Genomic DNA, 27,980 nt, shown 5'->3' with positions numbered 1-27,980 from the left:
ATTAAAGATTATTTTGTATTACTCCAATCTTTGAACTTCTTTCTGATTCATCTCCAACCCGCAAATTTATTTTAAGGTGCTTAACCTTGCCCAAATGCTTATTGCCAGATACTGGAAGCAAAAGAAACTGCCCTGTGCTAGCAAGTGATTTGACGAGATCCTCAAATACTCCCAAAAATACCCTCCTGAAATTCCGATCTTTCAATCTCGAGGTGGACTTTAACGTTTATCACGGATGTAGAGCCCCTGATCTCATCGTAAATTTGTTTTCCTCTAGCTCCACCTGGCCATTTTCCTCCCCAAAGCATAGTAGCACATATTGTATTTTTCTTGGTTTTCTTCAACATCCATACCATTCCAGAATCCAATGTAGCTGGAGCAGAGTTGACTTGTGTTCATATAATGCATTTCCGATTGTAAAATGCGTTGATAATGGCAATCCTACCTGTCCTCTCCTTTTTCTTTGACCACAACAACAAGAAAAAGAAATAGGAGCGCAACACTATCTGATGCAAACCCAAGACATTTTTTATCCATTGGGGGAAAATGACCTTATGGAAGAGAGCAGATAAAAGAAACGCCAGGGTGCAAAAGGTACATCCGCAGGACAATGGAGATTTTGAAAGGATATTTCAAAGCAATATGAAGCTAAAAGGAAGAAACTTGGTGGTGTTGGGATGAATGTCCAGCTCCCCTGCCCTCCCAAACGATTTAAACTAAGAGCAATACAGTGAAGAGCATGCTGGAGTAGAGATGCTTATCGCAGGGGGCAAGGGTGTGGTAGACAGCAGGGGCTTATGGTGCACAATAGAGCGTAGATTTAATAGAACTGCACAAACAAAAACATACTGAAGTATGGCCATTTTAGAAGTGAGGCCTCAGCCCTCCCGGTACATGTGAAAAGGCACAGAGCGCCCCCCAGCCAGCAAGAGAAATTTTCACTCCACTGTTTTGTCCTGTGCGATAGTCTCCAAGGCCAGGTGAACAATTAAAACGAAGCCTCAGGTTTAGCTAACACAGTAGGCTCATGTAACTAGAAAGGAATGTTCATTGCAATGGCTGGCAATGTTGCACTCTGATCTGAAGGACAAGTTCACAAAGGGTAGGGCAGCGGTCCAGGTTGCCAAAACATGTGAATTAGATTTACAACCTACAGGCAGAAGCCCACCATCCCAACTCCTAAATCCCTCACTACCGATTGATTGGTGTGTTATCCTAAACCTGCCCCAGAGAAGGGTGGGCTGTGAAGAGGGGGCTGCAGTCAAAAGATCCAGTAATTTGTACCACAAATGGCGTGTGGTGTGAAGATAACAAATTAGCTCCTTTCATTTGTGAAGGCTATCTTGACCTCGAAAGTAATCGCTGAGCTCATTCCCTCTGCCCAGGTGTACATCACGTGATCTAAAGGTCTTGCTACGATGTGAGCCAATTATGTGTCAGGGTGTGAACTTGGCGGAGATTACAACCACGTGAAGATCGACACCACTAGTTGACACTAATCGGCCGGAGATCCATAGGAGGCTGACAGTATGTGTATAGGTGCCCAACCAATGTGATCAATGGAATCATTATAATATATGCTTGCGTGAAGAGTGATGTTTCTGTGCTTTTAAAAAGACCTGTCTTCCTTTCTGTAACTAGTGCGCTCCGTGGAAGCAGAGATTGAAGGTCTCTGTGCCCATGTATTTTTTGGCGATTAAAGCTGGTTATCTTTATGAAAGGTGTACTGAGCATTTTTCCAGAGAGGGTTGTTTTCACTTTGCGACTGGGTGTCTCGAGGTCTGCCACTCAGTAGCGGCAGGAAGAGGGTAGGGGTTTTCTCAGTGGGCGTAATGTCGCCAGAGATGTGGGAAAAAGACAGGGAGGGTCCATAATTTTAATGTTTTTGGTTTCATGGGAAATGAGGAAATGGATGGACGTGGTCAGCCATGAATCTGAGCGTACAGAGTGTCATGGGTGATAAGTAGGTGAATATAAGAACATTGGATCATTCTTTTGGCAGGTGGCGAATAGGCTTGATGTGGGATGAGATCTAGGAAGTATAAAGGAGAAGGTAGACACGAGCCCTGGTGGTGGCTAGAATGTCTGGAACGAGACTTTGTGGTCGCAAGTGGCAGGGTGAAGAGGTAAAGGAGGGGGGGATTGATGATGTTCACAGAAGGATGGGGTGGCATCGCAGATTGTATCTATAAGCCCAAACTATAGGGCTTTATAGTTTGTGAGATGATGGGATAGACAAGCAGACACTGTAAGCTTAAAAACATTAAAATGCAATGTTTTCGGTGTCAGTCTCAAGAAATCCCCCCCGTCACAACCTCCCAAAGTATCCCATTCCATGCCTTTCCCCCTTCCCTCCCAGTACTATCTTGCCCCCATTTCCCAGCAGGAACTCACCATACTGCTCAATCCTCTGCTGCAGGAGCTGCACCCACTGCTGACTCAGGTCCCTGTCCTGGGCTGTGAACACGTGCGTCTCTAGTTTCCACTGCTGGTCTTTGCCCCGCTTCACGTAGAACACTGATGAGCAAGAAGACAAGCATGTGCCCATTGGGATAAACACTCTAAGTGCCACTGAGGAGCAAAGCAAAGCTGGTCTGGTTTGCAGAAGGAATACTGCTGGCTGAGGCAGAGCATGCAATGCAAGGTCTTATGTACGTAGGAAAGAACCCTTCTCAAGGACGATACACAGGGGTCATGGCGGAAGGGTCCCTTCAGAGATAGGATGACAATGGTCCTTTTGGGGTCTAGCCACATTTGAAGGCATTGTGCAGGGGTGTGTGGGCTACTAGGTAAGAGGTGTTCAAAGGCCCCTGGACAAAGGATGGTAGAGAGGGGGTGGCAGAGAGGACAGTTATAGAGCCCCATGGACTATGAGGAAAGAGACCACTCTGCAAGAGTATGAGCAGGGTTCCCCAGAACATGTGGACTGGAGGACCCTGTGAAGGAAAATGCACATGCACTTCTGGAGCACTTTGAGGTTGTAAAGCCAGATATGCATTCCTTGTTCCTAACAAACCTTTTCTTTTAGGCACAAAAACATATGCAAAAGGTCTCTAAACCAAGAGTACCTTGAACTTGAAAGGGTTTCACAAACTATGCAAAGAGGCACTCCAACTCAGTGCAGTGCCAGTCTCAAAGAGCACAATACCAGTCATACTGAGACTAAAATCTGAACTGACTGCATAATTTAAGTGGAACATCCTCAGTGAAAATCTCAGGGCCTGTGAAGATTATGCTCAGGAAATGCCCGGAGCAGAGCATCCCCAGGAGGTGTCAAAGGACTTCAGCAGAGTATCCTCAGAGAATGCATTCAGACTAAAGCAGAGGATCCTTAGGGAAAGGCTCAGGATCCGATCAGGGCATCGTGAGATAGTGACTCCGGTCCTAAGCATGGCCTCCTCAGAGAAAGCTTCACACCTGAAGCAGTGACTTCTCACGGGGAACCAAAGGACCTCGGCATAGCATCATCAGGTGAGAAACAGGACCCAAGCAAAGCCACCTTAATGGGAGCATTGGAAGCTACAGGAGCTGGCCTTTCCTAGAGGCGTTTGGGTAATGTTCAACATCTACCCTTACCATCAGCTCTCACATGTGCCACGTGTCCTTTTGCCTCCGTCCTCTCGGACTGCTCCGTGAAGCTGGTGTCCTGTGTCCACTTTCTCAACTACTTGTTGCTCACCTGTGAACTGGTTCTCCACTGTGGGAGCTTGTGGTTCCTGGTCCAAGGCGTCCCTCTTTCCCAGCTCCACACAAACAATCTCAGTGACGGGCATGCGGAAGCTCTGGCCTGCAATATTAAGGAAGCACAGTGAGAAGCCTGGCACAGATCATATGCATCTTTCAAATTAATAGCAAGGAATCAAGGTTTTGCCGTATGCCTGAGGCACAGCATTAACTCCTGGTAGAAAAGAACTATGTAATTCAAAAGGGAAAAGATCGGGAAAACTTGGGATAGATATCGGAGTAACCATAACAATCCCATTGGCAAAGAATATAGAATAGGCCAGCTAAAAGCATCAGCTTTGCGTCGCTGTCACAAACTCAACTATTCTCGACTTGAAATAAAATCAGTCACAGGCAAATGCTAGCACAGACTGCTCGTCCACTTATTCTTTTAATATATGAAATGCCACACCGAAAACATATTCTGTAAACAAGTGTGTGGAAGCGTATTCAAAACACACTGGGGTTCCCCCACCTGGTTTCCATCTCTATCAAAATTTCTGGGTTTCAAATGATCCCCGATAGGAAGGACAGAGGTGACAAAATAGTCAGTGGACTCACGCTAACAGCATAAGTCAGGACAATGACAACAAATTGTCAACTAGAAAGCAAACTGTACTTTTCAGTTTGGGGGATTGAAACATGCTATGGAATGAGATGCGAGTACATTGCTTCGCATGCTTCACGAAATAGTCAGAAATAACATGGTTACTGTAGTAAAAGTAAACACGCCAGTTATGTTTACTGAGAGCTTTATTGAGTCATGTGAAGAACATCTTACAAAGACCCCCAACACATCCAACAACCAAGGCTTAACTGTCAAAGCTTGAGCAATAACAAGGTAAGGAACTCTGCATTCCAGAATGGGTTTATCTCACAGGTTCATTCCAGAATGAGCCTACCTCACCCAGCCATAGTCTTTTTTTCTGGTCAGATACATTGCATAACTTGTCATTTATACAACACACCCCCTTCCCCTATAAAATAAAAATAGTTTCTTTATTTCCAAAAAAAACAAAAATACAAATATAACTATTCCCACAGGTATCATGTCGATCTATCCGTTTATTTTCGCAACTCTAGACATATTCCAGATTTGGCCACTTTCCAACCCCACAGCATTTCTGAAAACTCGCACAACTCTAACAGGGTCAGTATAAAGAGGCTCTCCTTTCCTTGAGACCACAGCTCTTATCCGAACCCAATCTCCAACTTCAACCATGGTTCTTTTTCTTGGATGCTTTTCATTAACTTTTTTCACCCATTTGTCCTTGCGAGCATCCATCCTTCTTCTCACAACATCCACAAGCACATCCGTTTCTCTTGCTCTTCCCAGCCAAGCTGGCGACACCAAAGTGTTCACCCTTCGGCCTCTCATAAGTTCAAAAGGGCTTACACCTGTTTCAAGGCCTGGAGCAATCCGCAATGCGTATAACCGTTCCCTCACAGCCACTCTCCTGTCTAGACCACATGCATTCGCTCCTCGGATAGCTTCCATGATACATCGATTAACTCTTTCGGCCATACCATTTCCTTGGGGATAATATAAAGGAGTTCTTTTGTGCCCAATCCCACACTTATCAAGATATTCTTGGAACAAATTCCCCGTAAATTGCGGACCATTATCCGTGAGAATACTCCTGGGTAGGCCTTCCCTCTCAAATACACTTTCCAGAAATTCTATGATACGCTGACATGTCACTTCTCTCATGATCTTGAACTCAGTCCACCTCGAGAAGGTTTCAGGCTTGGTCCCTGATAGCCCCAACTCCTGGTCACCCCACTCCCTATCCTCCTCCTCACCTGTAGTCTCTGGTTCCTGTCTTTCCCCGAACCTCTTCTGCTACAAGGCTTTTTTTTTGGAGTGTAGGTAGGGTCTGCCGTGGGAGGAAGCCGCCCTGACCCTTGGACAAGAGGTCTAGGAGGGGCCCCCCTTCCGTGACAGACTGGTCAGGGGAAAAAGCCACAAGGCATAATAAAACCCTCTCCAAACAGCGGCTCACAGGTCTTTCTTCAGATGGTAGCTTGATGAGGAGTTTCAGTGACGATGCGGAAGGATCCAGATTGAGAGAACACTGGAAGGACCTACAGGTGAGCACTGGACGAAGGAAAGGCGTAGGGAAAGAAATGTTGAATGGGAAAAGGAGGAAGGAGCGTAACGGCTCGAGGCAAGAGCGAGAGAGAGAGGGAGAGAGGGAGAGAGGGAGAGAGGGAGAGAGGGAGAGAGGGAGAGAGGGAGAGAGGGAGAGAGGGAGAGAGGGAGAGAGGGAGGGAGAGGGAGAGAGAAACGAGAAGGGGAGAGCAGCAGGGCGAGCGCGGGAAGGAGCGCTGCACACGCAAAAGGAGAATACGGAGGAGTAGCGACCGTGAGGTCGGAACAGAAGGGAAAACAGCGTATCAACCCCAAAGCCTAGACCCGAAGGTTGCAACGCGTAGGCTTCCGGGTTGAGCGCAAGGAAAAAGGCTTCCGACGGCATAGCCTGGAATGCCTAGACCGTCACTGTGCAGTGCGTGGGAACGTGGCGGCCTAATCAATGGCGGCCCAAACGCCAACGTGGCCATATCAGCCAGCTCCCACGACGTGTAACAGTATGCCCCCCTCCCTTTCCTATGCCACCTGGTTTGCCCGGATGGAGCCTATGGAAGCGTCGGGTCAGAATAGGTGCATGGACATGAGCCACAGGTTCCCAGGAATCTTCTGATCGAGGATATCCCTTCCAAGACACTAGATACTCCAGTCGACCCTTTCTGTATCTAGAATCCATTATGCCCGCCACCTCATATTCCTCTGGGGTGGACGGAACGTGGCCAGGTATGCCTTTATTCCTTGTGGAGGGGGTGTCCGGATCCACCGGACGAAGGAGGGAGGAATGAAAAACTGGGTGGATACGGTTCATGCTCTTTGGAGGTAGTAATTTATAGGCTACAGGGTTTACCTTCTTCGAAATCTTAAAAGGCCCCAAATACCTAGGAGCCAATTTGGTTGGATGGAGCCACCGGGGCAAAAACCTATTAGATAGCCATACTCGATCACCTTCCTTCCAATTGGGGCAGGGCGCTCGGAACCGGTCAGCATGTCCCTTATATCTCCTGCAGGCCTTGAGCAGGCTCTGCTGAGCAATTTTGTGGGCTGAGGCTATTTCCGCTAGAGTAGATTCAATAGTGGGAACGCTGGTGGGAGGGCTTTACACTGGGAGTATGCCACGTGGGTGCATACAGTAAGTACAGAAAAAAGGGCTAAGGCCTGTGGCAGTGTGTATGGCATTGTTATATGCAAATTCTGCCGTTGGTAATAAGGCTACCCAATTATCCTGTAAACTATTGATATAACACCTGAGATATTGTTCGAGGGAGGCATTGAGTCGTTCGGTTTGGCCATTAGTCTGGGGATGGAAACCAGAGGAGAGGGCCCGCTCGATGCCTAACCTTTGACACAAGGCTCCCTAGAATCGAGAAGTAAATTGACAGCCACGATCGGATATTATCTTATCGGGTAGACCATGTAACCTAAAAATCTCTTTGAGAAACACCTCTGCCATTTCAGAAGCGGACGGGACCCCTGGAAGCGGAGTGAAGTGAGCCAGTTTGGAAAAGGAATCTACCGTAACCATCAGACAAGAGTACCCTTGGGACGGAGGCAAGTCGACAATAAAATCTGGTGAAATCTGAGACCAGGGCTGAACAGGTAACGCTGGTTGCACTAATAAGCCATAGGGCTTATGAGTGGAATTCTTACTCTTGGCACAGGTCTGACAGGTGCGGCAATGTTGCTTAACGTCTTGAGTGAGAGAGGGCCAGAAGAAAGAACGAGATATTAGGTCAAGGGTGCCTCGTGCACCTCTATGACCTGAAGTAACGTGATCATGGCCCCATCTCAGGATCTTTAGTTGTATGGTCTTCGAAGGGATGTATAGCCTCTGATCTACTAACAATAGGCCATCCGACTGTTAGGGAGAATTCTCTGTTTAGGCTGAATTTCTTAACCTAGTGAGTCCCCCAGCAGCTTTGCTGGATTTTTGGGGTTTATTTTTTTCTCCTGCCAAGACTGAGACTCTTTTACCCTCACTCTTGGGCATGATTTGAGTGTGTTTCTTTGACTCTAGATGTGTTTAATGGGCTATGGGGTCTTTTACTCCATAGGGCTTCATGTGTTTTTGTGATGTGTGTTACACAGCACTCCCAGTGCAGTAACACAGGGGTGTCATAGTGACCCCCCAGTATAGACTCCATACCCTGGGACTGACTAATGTCTCCCAGGGCATGTAAAGTCACCATTGACTTTACTAGTCTTAAATTCTGAACAGAACCAGTACAAACCATCATATTGTGGACGTATTGGCTGGGGCAATTCGATTGCCCTGGGGTCTGTTAGTGGAGGGGGCACGTCTCTGTCCCCCCTGATCGAGTTTTGGCTGGTGGCAGTGGATACTACTTTTTATATTCAACTGCGAATATTTCTCTATGGGATTTTCCCATTGTTCGAGGCTACTATCTTTATTTATTTAATTACGATAGCCTCGAACATACCGCTGGTTTATTTAATTATTATTAATTCTCCGGTTGGTATTTTTTGCCAAAACTCGGTTGTAAAATGGTGTTTGTGTTCTCTTCTGTGACTCCAACCCAAGTCGAGCCCTTTGTTCCACTTTTTGGCAGGCTTCTCCACAGAAGCCCTCCAAAGTGGTGCCACTCTGTCTGGGGTACTTAGGAGGGGTGGAGGGGGATTTAGGCACCCTGGACTGAGTTGCCTAGGCAACTCAAGTCGCACTCCGTCCTGACTGGCCCAAGTGGTGAGCCGGCTGGCTCACCACTTAGCATGTTTGAGTGAGAGCTAGGCTGAGTGAATGGGGGTTTTCTGCATAAAAGCAGGGCTTTGGGGACTGCAACTTCAGAAGTCGCCACAGGACCTAAGAATCCGACGAGGGAGAAGCTGAGCCGACCTGCCACGACGACACCACCGGTGGAGCCCTGCTGGACCGTCTCACCACTTTTCCCAACGACAGAAGAGATCTCCCGCCGGAGAGTCTTCTTCCTTTGACTGGTGGGGATAACCAGTTTCACCGTCTTTTCGCCTTCCCGACGTATCTTGGGGCCGCCTTGCCTGTGCCAAGCACCCCGGCAACCGGGATACCACGTTTTACCATGGCCGCGAATTAAAGGGTAATACCTTTAACCGGAAAACTCCACGGCTGGTTTCTTCCCTGGCAGTACAACGACCTTCATCTTTCCTCCATGTCGAGAGCTTCTCTTCCCCTGGACGACGAAACTTGCACCCGCTGCCAGGAACAACTGCCACCGCTGGAGGATCCCTTCCCACTTAAGGTACCGTGTCCCGCCCGGCTTCCCTTGCCACCGACTGTACGGGGTAGATTTAGCCCCCGGCTTTCGAACCTGGGTTAGCCTGGGACACCGTGGCTAAACTTTTCTGAGCCTCTCTAAACTCTTTTCGAACTCGCTGCAAGACTTTCTAAGCCTAGTGTAACTGTGTGATCTTGGGCGTATTTGTGCTCTGCTCTCTCTAAGAGTGGGCCCAGCCTATGGACTTTGGCTCACAAGTGACTTTTGCTCTTCTGCCTTGCTAATAGTGTTCCTAAAGCTTAGAGTGGTGTATCTTCCCATATTCTGTCTTTTTCCCTCCCTTCTTCATGAACTTGTTGGAGTGCCATCTATAGTTAAGCACTCACCTCTGTATGAAAATAAGTGGTGTTAACTAAGACTTATCTGATAAGGAACAAGGGTTGTATATATTATTATAGTAACTGTGTTTAGAGTGTTTTACGATAAGAGTGCTGGAGTGTTTCAAACAGTGTGTTTTTAAATAAATAATTATATACTTTGATACCAAAGCTCTGGTCAGTGTTTGCTTGTATTATTGTGTCTAAGTGCCTATTGTGTATACTTTGCATACTGCCTAACTCTTCTTGAGGGAAGTCTGACTGCTCAGCCACAGCTACCAGGTAAATCTGGGTGGTACGGACTGCTACCAAGTGGGTTTACTGCTAACACCTGTAGTCCTAAATCTTTTGCAGTGTTCCCAAAGGGAACTGCACAGGTTTCTGCCTAACACCGACCATCTAACAAGTCTTCGTTGGTTGTGGGGCACTTTCATCTCCAGATCAGGCGTGGTGACAGATCTAACCTCTTGAAGGAAGGAGGCAATCACACCCACTATTCGATTCCGAGGAAACATGTACTCTAGGGGCGGAACCAACTGTGCAGCTGGTGAGTCCCGCCTAGATAGGGCATCTGCTAGGCTGTTTTGGGTGCCTGGTATATACGTGACAGTAAAGTCATATTGGCTACAGAAATGAGCCCAACGAGCCTGTCTTGAATTTACACATTCCATGTTTCTGAACACTTTTAAGTTCTTGTGGTCAGTGCGCAGTATGAACGAATGGGCACTTCCTTGCAAAAGGTGTCTCCATTCTTCGCATGCGGTTTTGAGAGCCAATAGTTCCTTTTCAATTACGGAATAATTCCTTTGGCTTGCTGACAGGGTCTTGGAGAGATAGGCTACTGGGTGTTCTTTTCCGTCCTTGACTTGTAAGAGTACAGCTCCCAAAGCACTTGCAGAGGCATCTGCTTCAACTATGAAGGGTTGGGTCTGGTCCGGCTGACACAGGACAGGAGCAGTACAGAACATCTTCTTTAAGCACTGGAAAGCTTGGTTAGCTTGGTCTGCCAAACAAAAGTTCTTGCCTCTTTCTTAAGTAGGGCCGTAATGGGCAGTACAATTTGGGAAAATTGCCTAATGAATTTTCTGTAAAAGTTGGCCAGGCCCAAAAACCTTTGCACTTCCTTCAGTGAGGTAGGAGTGGGCCACTCCAGAATGGCGCACACCTTTCTCGGATCCATCATGATGCCCTCCTGGGAGAGGATGTAACCTAAATAGAGAACTGAGGAAGCATTGAATACGCATTTCTCAGGTTTAACCAGGAGGTGTTGAGATTGGAGACGAAGGAGAACGTTCTTAAGATGTCGAGTATGTTCCTGTGGAGAGGGTGAAAAAATCAAGATATCGTCGAGGTAGACAATGCTTTTCATGTATAACAAGTCAGAAAACAAATGGCCCATAAAGCGTTGAAAAATAGCCGGGGCGTGGACTAGTCCAAATGGCATGACTCTGTATTCAAACAACCCAAAGGGAGTTCTGAACGCAGTCTTCCATTTGTCTCCTTTCCATATGCGTAGGAGAAGATAGGCACTCCGCAGATCTAATTTCGAAAAGATGGTCGCGCCCTGAACGGCCTCCAGAATGTCGGAGATGAGGGGCATCGGGTAGCGATCTCGAACAGTGACCTTATTCAGACCCCTGTAATCGATGCAAGGTCGTAACTCCGATGAGTCTCGTTTTGGTATGTAGAAGAGGGGGGTACCAGCTGGGGATCTTGAGGGTTGTATAAAACCGTTGGTTAAATGGGAGTCCAAATAAGTACGTAAAACCTTCTTTTCCGTAATAGATAATGGGAACATGCGCCCGAAAGGCACTAAGGCATCAGGAATCAGTTCTATGGCGCAATCTTCCAGGCGATGTGGAGGTAATTCCAAAATTGGATTGTCATTAAATACTTCCTGGAAGCCAGCCAGTTCAGGAGGAACACTACAAATGTCACACACCTCCTTGCGTTTGGGAGTCAAGACCTGCACCGTCTCTTTCGGAAGTTGTGATAGACAATTTTGTCTACAATACACAGACTCAAAGGACATAGGGTTATGGGTCCAATTGATGGCTGGATTGTGTTTCCTAAACCAAGGGACTCCAAGGATGATTGGGAAATGAGCGGCCCGGATAAGGTCGAACTGCAGCTGCTCCGAATGTTGAAGTATGAGCACCTTGAGAAGTTCGGTAGAGTGGGTTATGGGACCAGACGACAGGGGAGACCCATCTACGCCTTCCACCTTTTGGACGTCTTCTTACTTCAGTAGGGAGAGACCTTGTTGATGTGCCCATTGGGTGTCCATAAATATTCCCGCAGCTCCACTATCTAAGAGGGCCATAGAATTGAGTACCGTGGTTGGAGTCTCTAACTGGATGGCCACTACCATGAGGCGCGAATCCATGGTCTCGGTGGGCGAGGATATTGTCACAGTGACATAGGGACTGGGAGTTAGACCTCGGAGACTCGTCCCCATTAGTTCCGAGGTTGGTCGTTTCCCGCTCGCCTTGGAGGAACATCAGGACAACTTCGAAGTAGGTGAGTACTAGATCCACAATACATGCAGAGGCCTGTCTCCCTTCGTCTTCTTCTCTCTTCTGAAGTCAAAGGAGCCCAAGCAGACCCTATTTGCATAGGTTCTTTCTTGTTACTCTGGGGCGGCAACGGAGGCAGAGAGGAGGTACCAGGACTATGGGATACCGGGGACTTATGTTTCCTTCATTCTGCCCTTCGTTCGTTCAGATGGTAGTCAATCTGAAGAACAAGAGACATCAAGTCCGATAGAGTGGTAGGTCGGGCGATATGGGCTAGTTCGTCTTTAATCTCCTCCTTGAGACCACGGCGGAATATGGTATATTCAGCCTGTTCTGGCCACCCCGCTTCTGTAGCTAGACGCTTGAAAGTAGAAATATACGTAAGTAAGTCGCAGGACCCCTGTTGTACATCAAGAAGTTCTTCAGCCGCCACATGGGTAATTTCGGGTTGCTCAAAGTTTTGGTTTGTTTAAGTAGGGCCAGGAATGCCCCATAATCTCGAGTGACGGGATTGTTGTTTAAGACCTGCGGCGTAGCCCATGCTAGGGCATTTCCGGTCATGTTAGACAACATAAATCCAACCTTAGTATGATCAGCAGAAAAAGTCTGAGGGCGAAATGCAAAATAAATGGAACAGGCTTCAAGGAATTCTTTCAGTTTCTTAGGACTTCCATCGAATTTACCTGAAGACAACATCATGGGAGGCAAATCAGTCTCACGAGTTTCACAAGTGGCTATCATCTGTCTTAGGGCGGCGTTGTCAGCCTTGACATTTTGTAGTTCCACATTCATGGCCTGAACAGCCATTACCAGCTCTTGAATTTGCAAAGGGGTAGCCATTGTTACTCTTTGGCGTTGCAAACTTTCAGGCTTGGTCCCTGATAGCCCCAACTCCTGGTCACCCCACTCCCTTTCCTCCTCCTCACCTGTAGTCTCTGGTTCCTGTCTTTCCCCGAACCTCTTCTGCCACAAGGCTTTTATTTTGGAGTGTAGGTAGGGTCTGCTGCGGGAGGAAGCCACCCTGACCCTTGGACAAGAGGTCTAGGAGGGGCCCCCCTTCCATGACAGACTGGTCAGGGGAAAAAGCCACAAGGCATAAAAAAACCCTCTCCAAACAGGAGTTTCAGTGGTGGTGCGGAAGGATCCAGAATGAGAGAACACTGGAAGGACCTACAGGTGAGCACTGGACGAAGGAAAGGCGAATGGAAAGAAATGTTGAATGGGAAAAGGAGGAAGGAGTGTAACGGCTCGAGGCAGGAGCGAGAGAGAGAGAGAGAGAGAGAGAGAGAGAGAGAGAGAGAGAGAGAAACGAGAAGGGGAGAGCAGCAGGGCGAGCGCGGGAGGGAGCTCTGCGCAAGCGAAAGGAGAATACGGAGGAGTAGCGACCGTGAGGTCGGAACAGAAGGGAAAACCGCGTATCAACCCGAAAGCCTAGACGCGAAGGTTGCAACGCGTAGGCTTCCGGGTTGAGCGCAAGGAAAAAGGCTTCCAACGGCATAGCCTGGAATGCCTAGACCGTCACTGTGCGGTGCGTGGGAGCGTGGCGGCCTAATCAATGGCGGCCCAAACGCCAATGGGGCCATATCCGCCAGCTCCCACGACGTGTGACAGTAGGTGTCAACCAGGGCAAGGATAAACCTTCCTCGACACGCACCCATGTCAACCGACCCCAAAACATCCATCGCTAAATCCTGCCACACTCCCTCAGGTGCATTTGCCTTTCCCATCGCTGGGACACCGCCAACAAATTCTTTCCCGATTTGACACAATCAGTACATGCACCAACCACCCTCTCAATTTCACGATCGATCCCTGGCCACCAGTAATCTGCCTTTATTATTTCTTTGGTCTTACACACACCTATATGTCCTTGATGAGCAGATTTGATCAACCTTTCCCTCAGACATCCGGGAACAACCAATTTGTCCCACCGATAGAACAACCCCTCCTTCACTGACAGTTCAATCCTCACTTCCCATAGTGATCTTTCCTCACCAGACAATAATCTCTTCTCAGGCCATTCCTCTTTTACAAAAGTTATGATGCGTTTCCACATTTCGTCAGATTCCAACACTCAAATCCATTCTTGCCTCTGTATAATACCTTCCATTGTAGCAAAAACCATATGACTCTCGCCACACACTTTGCTCCCTCCCTCACTTTCGCAGTTTTCCAATCTTACCCTAGAAGCATGATCAGCTTGCACATTCTCTTTACCAGCAACCACTTCTATGGTAAATTTGTGGCATTGTAATCTTGTTACCCAACAGGCAACTCTCCTTGAGACTTTGTCAAGGCCTTTATTCTCGAATATCGATTTAAGCGGCTTATGATCAGTTCTTAATGTAAAATCCTGACCCCACACAAAGTTCTTTAATTTCTCTATGCCCCAATGGCACGCCAAAGCTTCTTTTTCCAGAACGGAATAATTAAGTTCCGCACCTTTCAACATGCGAGAGGCGTGCATTACGACCACCTCTGTGTCATCAACATCGGGCTGTAACATCACAACTCCTATGCCTGTATCAATGGCGTCAACAGAAAGAATAATCCTCTTCCTTGTGTCAAACATCGCTAAAGGTTTCGCCACATCAATCTTCTTTTTAATTTCTTCGAATTCTCTCTCACACTCCTTGTTCCAGTCAAAATCAACACCCTTCCTTAACAACGCCCTTAAACTAGTTACACAATCAGCATAGTTCTCAACAAACCGATGGTAAAATTCAATAGTACCCAGAAAAGAATTTGATTCTGCTTTATTCTTTGGTGGTTGAGTTTTCATAATGGAATCTACCAAATCCCTTTTTGGCTTGAGTCCTTGCTCTGATATCTCATGACCCAGATATTCCACAACCCGAGGCATAAAAACACACTTTTCTCCACGCAACGTTATACCTCTCGCCTTGAAAATTCCCAGGACTACATCAAGCCTTTCTTTCAATTCTTTCTCATCCTTCCCACATATGAGGACATCGTCTTGGAAAAACCATACTCCACTGACATCCCTTATCAACTTGTCCATAACTTTTTGTAATACAGAGGATGCTGATATCAATCCAAAAGGCATGCACCGGAATTAATATATTCCCTCATATGTAATAAATGCAGTTAGTTTGCGAGATTCGGCGTCCAAACTGATCTGATGGTAAGCACTTGCCATATCTAGTTTTGCAAAGAATTTTTCATTCCCGATTTTACTCAACAGTTCTCCCATGTTTGGAAGTGGGAGGCGATCAGCCACAACACACCGATTGAGTTCCCTTAAGTCAATACATACTCTCAAATCCCCATTACCTTTCTTCACCACCACCACCACTGGAGAAATCCACTCCACTGCCTTGGCAGGCTCAATGATGCCTTCTTTTTCTTGCTTCACTAGCTCCTCCTGCAAGCCTTCCGCATTGACAACGGTAATGTTCCGAGTTTAGCTGCAACTGGTCTACTTCCCTCCTTTACAACAATTTTGTGCACCATCCCTTTAAGACATCCTACACTATTGCTGCGAGGAGGTGCAGTCTGGCAGAGATCCCTGAATCTTTTTTCCTGCTTGCCTGAGTCTGTTCTTGCCTTTCATTAAGGCACAGGGTTTAAAAACCCATTTTGGCCGCGGAGCGGCCGCGGAGAGCTGCGAGGAGGTGCAGTCTGGCAGTCCGGCTGCCGGCGTGCTGGCTGTCTGTCTGTCTGCCTTCCCCGACTGCTCCCAGCAAAGTAAAGCGAACCCAAGTACTAAATCCCACGCATTTAAGAACTTACCTGAACACCCCGACGACTATCCTCCCAGCACTGAAACTAGTGCAATCATGGAGGAACCCTCCCTGATAGAAAAGACGGACCTTGGGCAAATAGTGCAAGAAGAAGCCGGCCGTGTGTTGAGAAGCGGCTTTCTTACACTAAAAAAACAAGAGGAACCACTCGAGCGCAATAAACAGGAATCCAAACACAAAACGAAGAAAGCACAGCATTTAGAGACGCCTGATCTCTCCCCTCCGATCCCCCCCCCTCAGATCGCCCCATCGGCTGCAGCACGACCCACCTTGGAGAGGCGCCGTATCACCGCCTGCAGGATCTGCCGGCTGGCGGGCGCCGGTCGGGAGTCCGCCCCTCGCGGTCACAGTCATGCCGCCTGAGCCGGGGGTGGGGGGGAGCGGGGGTCAGCGGTGGAGTGTGCGGCGGCTCTGCCGATTGCTACGAGGATAAACGTCGGGGCCGCTGAGCCCCTCCGTGCGGAGGACCCGGTGCCGGGTGTTGGAGGGAGGGAGGAGGGCCCGAGCCCAGCGAACCCGCGGCTGGTTTCAGAGCTCCAGGAAGTGGGGAGAGGTGAGCCTGAGCCGGAGAGTTGCCGCACTACGCCCTCGTGTGACAGACTGGAACCACCGCATGGTGAAACATACACAGAAGCAGTACCAAGGACAAATCTAACTACAGATAAAGGATTGATGGCTTTTTTCGAGACAATAAAGAAAAAAAAACACAGGGTTGGATAAAAATGACCTTTGTAGAAAACTAAAAATTGAAAGCGAGGTCCACCCAATGACTAAGAGCTGCTTTACCAAGCCCTGAATTAGATTCGACTGGATACGGAGACCAAAATTGCCCAAATACAACTATATCATACCTGGAGGATCCCGAAGTAGAGATAACTGATGATTTGAATATCCTGAGAGAACATCATTGGGCTAAGTCAATAACCTATTCAACTACAGAAGTACACGACGGATTCAAGTCCATACCTATTCTGTCTCATTCCCCTACTCCTGGAAAAGAGGAGGAGTTAAAGCTCAAAGTTCAAATTTCCAAATCAAATGAAATTGTCATAAACCAAACACACAAAGTCTAGAGGGAAAAAAATTAAAGCCAACTGGCTCATCAACACCCAATAACAGAATACCGAATAAGATACAGATGAAAAAATCAACTAATACAATAACTCCGACAAATAACCCGATTGGAAGGTTTTTTGAAAAATTGGGAAAGTTTCCGCCGGTAAACCGGTTCGAGCTATCGGATTTGGAAATCTTGGAGGGATTTCCCCCATCCCCTCGAAAAATTCCACCTAAACAACCGGCCTCAGCGCAGGGTCTGAGAAGCATCAGTCACTCACCCCAAACACGCTGGCACTACAACTTATCTACGTCCCATCAAAAAACAGAACCACCGACCGTCAATACAGATCTCAGACTCCCGGAGCGAAACTTGGAAAACAACGCGGAAACGAGAGAAAAAAGCGTCGTGGGACAATCAGCTAAAATCACGCATTGGGAAGAAAAACAATTAGATCTTGGCACACAGCCAGCTACGACCGACGGAAGAAATTACGTTCAAATACAAATGGCAGACCCTATTACGAGCGAAACACCACTGCTTTCATCCTTAGGTACGGCTGACAAATCGGGTAAAGCCGAAGCACCAAATAAACTTCTGACGCTGGAAAAAAAAGAAACGGAATCAAATACAACGATGGTCCAACTAGATCACCAGAGAAAACGTGATGAAATCAAACTGGCGGAGGCACTATTAAACTATAAAAATACGTTAAAAATCAGAGAAACTTCTCTCGGTGGGATTTTGACCCCGAAACAAAGACAGGACGCCGATCAAGTAGAAGTTTCACGACCATTACCCTCTACTCCATATAAAGCCAAGACAGAAAGCGAAATGCATAAAAAAAAGACACTAACTTACCTACCAAAAACACTGACATACTACCAATTATGTCAGCTGTGACCATCGCGCTTGCACCATTTGGAAAGCTATATGAAACTATCAATGACACGTTAAAGGATCACACCTCATTATTAGCTGCATGCAACTCAAAGCTAACCCATCTCGAAGGCTATATAACAGCCTTAGAAGCTTGGAAGGCAAGTACAAACGACCAAAGCTCCATGACAGATAACTTTGAGGTATTTCACTTCAAACATAAATCAGTGAATGTGTGCACTCAAACGAATCTGACCGAGATAAAAAGAAAACATAAACCAGAAAACAAAATGGAAGATGTATACCAGATGACATCTGACAACACGGGCGCTATATCGCCAAAAAGAGCAATAAACTCACATGCTAAGCCTGGTGACACGGAAAAGATCGGTAAAAATCTAACGGATGAAGTTCAACCCAGAACGCAAACCGAAGCGAACAGTAAAAAAATGCTGAGCCTAAAGGTTCAAAAAAATCAATCATTAGTAAAAGAAAAAACCACGAAAGCTCTATCTGCACAGAAGAAACAACCAACAGAGAGCCTTTCAAATAAGCTTATGACCAAATGGATAACGGTGAACGATCAAAAACCAAAATCAATGGAGACCGAGTCCTCCCAGAGCACTGTAGAAGAAGAGCAGAGGGGAGCTAATGAAAACAACTCGCTGGACCTATCCAATCTTAGCGTCTACTCAATTGAAACATCGGAATCAGACATTCCCAGACCATTTACAAAAAAAAGAAAGGTATCCTTTCTGGATGATAACCACCTACAACGTGAATCAGAAGATCCACACCACCAGATTCAAAAAACATCAACAAAAAAGAAAAATAAAACTGACGACTCAAGTAACAGGAGTTGTCAAATCACCCCAGAGAGGAACACGCTCCTTCGTCTAGGTAACTCAAAGATCAACAAAACTGAATCGAAGCTCGGAGGTACCGAGGATTCTTATCTAAGGAAACACAAGGGAAACCACACTGTTGGAAGAACTGAAGAGACAGCAAACAACGAATCGCGGCACAGACTAAAGTCTCGGACTAATCATAGTGATTCAGATAAAAATGCAAATGCACCAACACACAGAATAACGAGTCACAGGAGGGATGTGAACAGACGAAGATACAATTCCGGGGAACCACCTGGATTAAATCGAAGACTTCCTGCCTCGTCCACACAACAAAATTCTACGCGTACATCCAAAATTTTCACTCAAAAGAGTCACTCGTCACGCACGCTGAAGCTTGAAAGACGTGACAAAACGGGAGAAAAAATCATCCTCAATAGAAGAGCAACCATGAGGCTCCTCGAAAAAATTAACAGAGGAGACCTAATCAGAAGTGCTGAAATCAAAATAGTGGAATTTGCACATAAAGCTAGGACAGATAGCATTTTTCTGCACATCACGTCTCTAACAGTGAAGAAACTCCTGCTCCAGGCGGCAGGCGAACTGTCTAAAAGAGGGTACCTCCTAAGGGAAACCACATCTGAAGAAAGAGGTCATAGGAGTGCTCAGCCATATGCACCAAAATTAGAGTGCACTTATGAGACCAACGGGAAAGAGAGACGGAAATCAGCTCGGTTCACCCCGGAAGAAATAGACACTAATAGAACAAAGAGGAATTTATACCGAACACCAGAGAAGAACGAGCGTGCAACTGAAGAAAATAGAAACACAGAGCGAGCAATTAAAAGGCAACACAGCCTAGACACCAGAAGAGATAAAGGAAGAGTAAAGAGCATTGACAACTCCACCACCTTGGGAAGGTGGAAAACACAGGAAGGGACCCCAGTAAGTAAATCAAACAGACAACCGAGGGACCTGCCCTCGAGATCGGGCAGAAGGGAACAAGAAACGCGAAACGATCGTGAAAAGCCCCCGTCTTTAAAGCACGATGAGAAGGTGGAAAAAGCTCTCAAAAAATGGGCTTGGATGCCGTCCGTATTGACACGCTATGTGAAGAAATAGCAATCAAATAGCCCTTCGGCGAGGACTGGCGGAGACTTATTAGACCAAACGCAAGGTGTACAGAAGTTGAAGCAAACGATCACCATTGGCTCTTGGAATACAAGAGGCCATTTCCATCTGACCAAGCCCGGAGAAATAAACCTTGGCCAATTTGACCTAATAAATTTACAAGAAACATGGCTGCTCTATCCACCCAGCTTGGACGGCTACGAAGTTCTATTATCTCCTGCTCAAAAAGGAGACAAAGGCCGACCTATATCAGGCCTCCTAACAGCAGTCCGATCAGGAGGGCCCTTACGAATAGTCCACAATCTGAGATCATCCTTGGCAATCCAGGCAACATTACTGAAATGGGAAAAAGAGGAAACTTACCAAGGAAAACTCAGATATGACCTCCTTCTCCTCCTGAACATCTATTGGAACCCATTAGAAGTTAAAACAAACGATTTTCTAAACATCGTGGAAAAAATATTGACTGATGTCGCTGAAATCTACGATATGGACCACACTCTGATATGCGGTGACCTGAATGCCACCTGTCCCGGTCACAAAGCATCAAAGGCTGTGCAAAACACAACAAATGCATGCTCAATCGCCCGAGGCTGCGCTTGGTCGGCGTTGATGAAATCCAGAGACTTATACAACTTGAACTCTTTAGAAGTTGCCAGCACCATCATCCCTACATGGGAAAGCGAAGGAAAGAAAAGCACCATCGACTACATCTTCGCCTCCAAAGAACTATACTCTATAATCACAAGCTTTAAGGTAGTGAAAACCACCAGCAGTGATCATAACTTACTATCAGCAACGTGGCCAGTAAGAACACATGCGACCACAGTAATGCCTTACAAGCTTGAAACAAATGCACAAGGAAACCGGCTGAAAATGACATCAGATGTTTTAATCGATATAACAACATCCTACTATAGACGAAGGACTGTTGAAGCTACCCCGGAAAACTTGGACTACTACCCCCTTCTCATTCCATACCTGCGCCCAATGCAAAAGAGAAGACCGGAAACAACTCATCTGCACAAATATAATGAAGAGCTGAGGATAAAGAAATCCCTCTTAAGGAAGGTAACACGACAAGCAAAACGAAATCCAACACAAAAAAATTTTAAATCGGCAAATATACAAACAAAAGGCTACAAAGCATGGCTCCAACGGTTTCGTTGGAGATTATACCAAGAAGATGCCGAGTCCATGTTGAGAGCAACGTGTAAAAAGAACTCACAAGACTTCTGGAAACTAATAAAGTCCAATCAGGCTTCTACAGATACAACTATTACCAATAGTGTCCCAGAAGAGAAATGGGTAGAACACATCACCGAACTATTTAAAGAACCTACAACACCAGACACCGCAGTGGTAAAACAAAATACATCTCAATGGATAACTTGCTCTGAGCGGGCTATTCTGGAAAAGATCTACAAGTTAAATAACTCTCGAGCACCCGGCCCAGATGGAATATCCAACATTCACCTAAAACAGGATGCAAAAGCCTGGGCACCTCTAATAGCAGAAATTTTTCGTAGATGCAGAAACACAAGACAAATCCCTGATACGTGGAGAACAGCAAACATCGTTCCCATTTACAAGAAGGGCCCGAGAGACGATCCGAAAAACTACAGGCCTATAGCACTTCTAGATGTACTTGGAAAACTCTTCGGCTCCTTGGTGCTAGACGAATTTCAAACATGGCAAAAGGAGGCAAAAACAGCGGACCCATTTCAATCGGGTTTCGAAAAGAACCTAGGCACCTCCGTCAACATCATGCTGATCAGCATCCTGAAGTCCAAAGTCCTAGAAGGTCAACCGAAAATCTTCATTGCTACGATCGACCTGGTCCAGGCCTTCGACCGCGTCAATAGAGGAAAACTATGGACGAAACTCGAAAAACAAAATTGCCCACTATTCATCCTAGAACCAATGAAGGCCTTGCATAGTGACACTTCCGTCAGAGTCCGGCTTAATGCAGCAGGCTTGTTGTCTACAATCATAAAGACAGCGAGAGGAGTCAAACAAGGGTGCCCTTTGGCACCAGCATTGTATAAAGCATACATGGCGGACATAGTGGACGCAGAAAACAACACTCGATCATTTCCTCCTCAAATAGGCATGCAGAAAGTGACACGGCTGCTCTATGCGGACGACATTCTTCTATTTGACCAAACGCCCATTGGGCTCCAGAGACAACTGGATAGCCTATCCTGCTACCTAAAGAAAAATGATCTGGAACTCAACACCTCGAAGACCAAAATAATGATCTTGGAAAAAGGATCCAAACAGAATAAACGCCCCCAGTGGTTTGCGAACTCAGAAAAACTGGATACAGTAAAGAGTTTCACATACCTGGGGGTTAAATTATCGTGCAGCAGAATTGAAACAACAATGCAAGAACATTTACTCTCCAAGGCAAAAACACTAGCAGCACAAGCCGTATCCTTGGAACGTAAATTCGGCAAATTTTCAATCTTACCAATAATAAGATTCTTCAAAGCAAAGGTTACTCCAGCTTTAACCTACGGAGCAGAGGCAATGCCTTACCTCCCGAAAACACTGTGGGCAAAACTGGAAGGATCATTTTGGCGGAGGGTGCTCCGGTTGCCAAACTCTACCCCAGTAGCAAACATTCGACGAGAATTAAGTCTGCAATCATTGGAATCAGTGGTGGAGAGAAATAGCTTATTGTTCCTGGGAAAGATTCTAAGACACCCACGACCAAAAATCCTGGAAATCATTTTTGCAGAAATGAAAAGCGGCCAAAACCCCATGCTAACAACATGGTATAACAACCTTCTAGATCGAGCCGCAAATATTGGTTGTTCTGAATGGGAAATCGAACGCATCCCTGGAAAAATAAAGAAAAAACTAAAGTTACAAGATTGGATTGAAACACTCGAAATAGCTGACGAATATACAACTGTGGCCCATCACACAACCAATACACAAAAGCTGGATGTCGTGAGAAACTACTTAAAAAAGTTCCCAGACAAAAGATTGCGTACAATCTTTCTGAGAGCACGCCTGAATATCCTGAAGACAAATGAGATCTTATACATCAGGAAACAATCAGTGACCAACAAGTGCCGCTTCTGTGTAAGTAGGGATACCGAAACTCTCAGACATCTACTCCTTCACTGTCCTGGTACGAGCAACACCAGACAAACTTATCTTCATCCACACGGATTAAAGCTCCAGACCATAAGGGAAGAGGATTGGTGGAACAAGCTTATGAGCGGGGATTCAATTTCCCTGACTATAGCAACTGCAAAATTTCTGGATACTTTGCAACTCGAAGAAAAGGATAATCGAGACCAAATAGGAACGAGTTTCTCCTAACTCGAATAAACAGAATCTTAAAAGAAAATCATAAAGAACAAAGGGAATAAATAACGGTCCTAGGAAGCACCCGAGAAATTGAGTGAAGGAAAGATCTTGTAAAAATTGAAATTCAATTAAAAAACAAGAAAAAATAAATAAATAAAAAAAATTGCTAAAAACCTCTGGGTATTTCACAATCATCTCATGACCTTTAGATATGTTTCCATTTGACCCCGGTATATTGGCCACATTGAGTACTTGTTCCTCACTATTGGGATCAAACTTAATGCATAACCCCCTCTGCTCCCTCCATCCAAGCAAAGTTTCCCCTTTTTTAGTAACATACATTTTTCCATATGTCACTCTGCCTTTAAACTTGAACTCAGCATTACAACATCCCAAAATATCTATTTTGTCTCCATTGTACCCACCAGGGATCTCGTCAGAGGGAAACAAATATTTCATAGAACCACCTATCACATTCTCAAATACCACTCTGGACATCAATGTGATTTTTGAACATGAGTCTGCTAGTATTTTTACTTGATGTCCATTCACTTCTATCCAGGCAGAAGGATGTTCGCATTCATCAGACCCGGTGCACCGTACCATGTGCACAGTAACAATTTCATTCTCTGACAAATCACCTTCCTCCGACGACGCACCGTCATACTCTTCAATTAGAAGGGTCCCTTTTCCACCACCAATCCGATAATTCTTACAACAATTTTCAAAATTGGCCCCATTTCTTACAAATACTACAGTTTACACGCCTTCCAGGACATACGGGAGATGTGGACAAGTGACGTGCACTACCACATCGAAAGCACAACCTATCATCTCCTTTTTTATTAACTTGCATGCTATCCTTCTGGATACGTCTATTTCCTTGCTCACCAGCCCCGCCTTTGCTTTGATTAGTCTCATAACGTTTACTAGGCCTGACTTTCTTTTCTTCTTTTCTTTTGGATTAGCCCCTTTTTTATCACCCACCTTTAAGACCTCTGTGATTTGAGAAGGCTTACTCTCCTTAACTGACAATTTGGCTACACACTGTAAAGTGTGCTCAATCCTTTTTGCAATACTTATAACCTCCTCTAAATTGGGATCATCTTTCAACCAAATCTCTTCATGAATTTTATCATTTGAACAGTGGAGCATAAACTGATCCCTTATATGTTCATCTAGTCCACCACCAAATTTGCAATTTAGAGACAAATGCCTTAGAGCTGTAATGTAATCCTCAACGGATTCTCATTCGTGCTGGAACCTCATGCCAAAATGGTACCGTTCCAGCACCGTACTTGTTTTGGATTCAAAATGTTTGTCTAATTTAGCCAAGGCTTCATCAAAGTCATTAGATCCCCCTTCCAAGTCTACTTCAGCAATGTCTGGGAGGGTGTCATATATCCTCTGACCCTCATAGCCAAGGAAATGCATCAACATTGCCACTTTACGTTCCACAGACATCCCGTTCCCACAGGTGGCTTTGACATAGTGCAAGAAACCCTTTTTCCAGGGAGCCCACTTAATCCTGGGTGGACCCAGGGTGGGCATAAATACTTGTGGACCAGGAACTCCGGAAAGCGCCATAACTAGAACTTCACTCCAAAAAGAAGATGCAGTATGTGTCAGTAGGTGTCAGATATTTCCTCTCCTGTACACAGTCACTACTGCAATGCTTTCCCAGCAGAATAATGAACAAACAAGTTCACCACTTCCTGTGTATTTTATGGAAATCCACGCAAATCCAGAACACCTTGCAGCATACAGAGAGATTGGAGGTGAACTACCTTCACCCGCACACATGCTCACCAGCAGAAACAACCTCCGACGACTGCCTTCCCAATTGGGCCCTGGGCGGATTATCACGCTCCCCTGCTTTCAATCACCATCCAGAAAAGCCGATGAGTAGCGGTGTCCATACACACAGCGCGGAATTGCCGCCGGTTCCGCATTGCTTGCCTGACTTAGGTGCACGTGACTTAACCACGTGGTAGGCGCGCCCCGCGTCACGCGCTGCACTGATCAGACGGCCAAAAGGAGGAAGGGCTCCGATCCTCGGGCAATGGAGCACTCCTCCAAGAAGGTCATAAGTACCCCCAGGCGCTTCCGTCGTAGGACGGCACGAAAGGTATTGTGCTCCCATGCTCGAAACAACGCCGCGTTAGAACCAGATAAAACGTTATCTCCAATGTCTCTGATCTGGTCCCCTGCGGAAAGCCTGGAACAGCAGGGCACACAGCTAAATCAGCACGATCGCTGCCTGGACGCCGGTTTCCTCCTTTGGCGCGACGCTGGAAGTAAACGTCGTCCTCTCCCGACCTGCTGGTGTTGGGGGTCTAGTTGTCGTAGAAACATCCAGGGAAGCAAGGCTCACTTCATAGGAACCTCCATCCCATCCTCGTCGCCATTGTAGTAAAAGTAAACACGCCAGTTATGTTTACTGAGAGCTTTGAGTCATGTGAAGAACATCTGACAAAAACCCCCAACACATCCAACAACCAAGGCTTAACTGTCAAAGCTTGAGCAATAACAAGGTAAGGAACTCTGCATTCCAGAATGGGTTTACCTCACAGGTTCATACCAGAATGAGCCTACCTCACCCAGCCATAGTCTTTTTCTCTTGTCAGATACATTGCATAACTTGTCATTTATACAACAGTTACTGCTAGTAGTGTCTTATGTTCCGAAACAAAAACAAATTCCAGTCTGACCTCGAGATCTTGCCAAAATCACTCCAGTCGTTTTCTTTGCGCGGTTTGTCTCTTCAATAGTCTTGCCAAAGCCAGTGATGTGCAATACTGGGTACTACCCACCACACACAATAAGCAAGCCCATGCAGGTTCAACCAGCCACACATGTAATATAAGTTATGGATGTTTGCATTACCCGAAGTCCGGCCTTAATAAGGTTTCCTTTCTCTCTTTTTGCAGATCAGCTTTACGTTTCTGTAAACATGGTCGTGTACATTGATAGATACGATTCTTATGTAGATAGTGGCGTATGAAGGTAAATTGTGTGTGATGCTTTCCCCTTTTTTATCCAGCTTGTATCACTTTTTTATTACTTAGTATTGGAGTCGATTGTTCCCCACTGTTTTTTTTTTAAACAAAACTGAATAAAAAGGTTTGAACTTAGAAGAAGGAATGGGGATCAAAAACCTTAAAACAGTATCAGAAAACATACTGAATGGCAGTCAAATAATATACTTGTGGGAAGGTACCCCAAAACAGGGGAGGGGGATGAGATGGATGGTTTGTATAGTGTGGACGTATTCTTTTGGCCCGTACTCCGTATCATGACAGATATTAGGATGGGGGCACATGAGTCAATAGTCAGTGGGTGAGTGGAGGGGGCAACAGTGTGAAGAGTAGGCGCATGTCATTCCCCCCTCCCTGCACTGCCTGCAATCAAGGTTCGAGCAGGTGTTGCTTTAATATGATGGACTGTCATTACACCCCAAACTGCATGATGGAGGGTCTGCCTGGTGTGTATCAGATGTTCCCCCAAAATCCGCCCCAAACCCCCGTCCCGCCCGAGTCTGGAAGAGCAGCTGGCAGAGGCCCGATTTTTAGTCTTCCTTTTCCTGTCAGACGGTTTCCTCTGCAGTTGTGGCACTGGACTTTTCCAGAGAGAGGTAGGTACAACCATTGATGCATATAATATCTCCAAGGAAGAGGAGGCGTCTCACTTTCTAGTCACCTTGGTGACCAGCACGCATTTGAGGAGGGTGTCAAGCAGGACCCCTCACTGGAAGGCAAGAGCTCCAAAGCACATCTGCTAGCCAATGGAGTCCCAGGTTCTGAAAAAGATCTCGTATTTTGATAACATGGGATGAAGGGATGCAGTGGTTCCCATCAACCCACCAAAGGAGGGTCAGGGAGGTAACTGGGTGGTCCGCAAGCCATACAAGGCCCTATAAATGTCATGAAAATCTCTTGGTGGCCACTTGGGGGTTCCATCCTAAAACACATACATCACAATGGGGATCCACCAGAGCGGTTGTGAAAGGGCATGGGCGTATTGATCTGGGAAATAGGGGCGACATGTAAACCAAGCACCTGTTGGCTGCATTTTATATAACTATTTGCATTATTTGATGTCATTCTCTCTCTCTAAAGAATAAGGGCCACGTGCATGCTTTTCGTACATTTTCTGTGGGTGAGATTGATGCCCAACACCTCAATGGCCCAATCACAACAGGTTTTCAGGATAACCACCGACTACGCAAATAACGCATACTAAAATGTATTGTATACAGTAGTAAATCTTTGGGTAAATTAAGCCAGAGGACTGGAGCTAGATACCCCTTGAATCTGAAATGATGGGTATCTAACAAAAGGTATAATTACATTATTAGGAGGTACCCCGGCAGCAGCTTAAATTATGGATTGCCTTGTGTTTTTGTCTTGTAGCCCAATAGGTTGCTATGGCATCTAAGGTAAACAAGAGATGTTTGGGCTGCAGGGCATGATGAGCAGGTCGCGATACTGTCTACCTTTGACTTCCTGTTAATTTGGGATACAAATAAACCATTTGCTTTTACGTTTATTTACTGGAAACCTCGGGGGTATTGCTGGGGGGCTGGAATCTACCAAAAAGCTCCTAATAGCTATTCAAATGAAAGTCGGGGAACTGTAGTGCCCTCCCACATGAGGCACAGGCGAGTGGAGTGGGGTACTGACAGCACTAATACATCTGAAAGAAGCTAGGCCATCAGCTCCCACAGGCATCTTGCAGATACGCCAAGTGAGCTTGAAGGCTGTGAGAAACCTGAGGGTAGTCTCACTCCTAAACCCCTTGGATCCTCTGCGCAGGTGACCAGGGAAAGGCCATCGCTATTGGATCCCGCCCCTGGGGGTGGTAAAGCGAGAGAGGATCACCTGGGTGGAGGGTCCTTGGGGACCGGGTGTGGGGAGCCCTTGGGTGATACATGGTATCCCCCTTTCCCTACTGATGACCAACCCAACTCTTCGCTGACATTTATAGGTTATTATAAGTCAACACCCATTGTTTCCCCACATGTAGACCCTGACAGTACTGGGATGAAGAAGAGGAAACTGGGA

General features: G+C 46.3%; 1 protein-coding gene across 3 annotated transcripts in view; it reads right to left on the bottom strand.

Annotated features, from left to right (window-relative positions):
* The window catches only part of LOC138567235 (ceramide kinase-like), a 276,517-nt gene that overhangs the window by 165,740 nt on the left and 82,797 nt on the right, over positions 1-27,980 (bottom strand). For 2 of the 3 annotated variants that reach the window (XM_069645230.1, XM_069645232.1), the window contains exons 2-3: positions 3,680-3,787; positions 2,395-2,517 (exon numbers count right to left, since the gene is read on the bottom strand). In XM_069645230.1, the coding sequence (XP_069501331.1) occupies positions 2,395-2,517; positions 3,680-3,787 (231 nt within the window). The remainder of the gene's footprint in view (positions 1-2,394; positions 2,518-3,679; positions 3,788-27,980) is intronic. The other variant, XM_069645231.1, reaches the window with a different exon arrangement.

Source organism: Ambystoma mexicanum, chromosome 2p (assembly GCF_040938575.1).
Source record: "Ambystoma mexicanum isolate Mex_15411 chromosome 2p, UKY_AmexF1_1, whole genome shotgun sequence".
NCBI lineage: Eukaryota > Metazoa > Chordata > Amphibia > Caudata > Ambystomatidae > Ambystoma > Ambystoma mexicanum.
The sequence above is the reverse complement of the archived record's forward strand: the minus strand, read 5'-3'. Positions and strand labels throughout refer to the sequence as shown.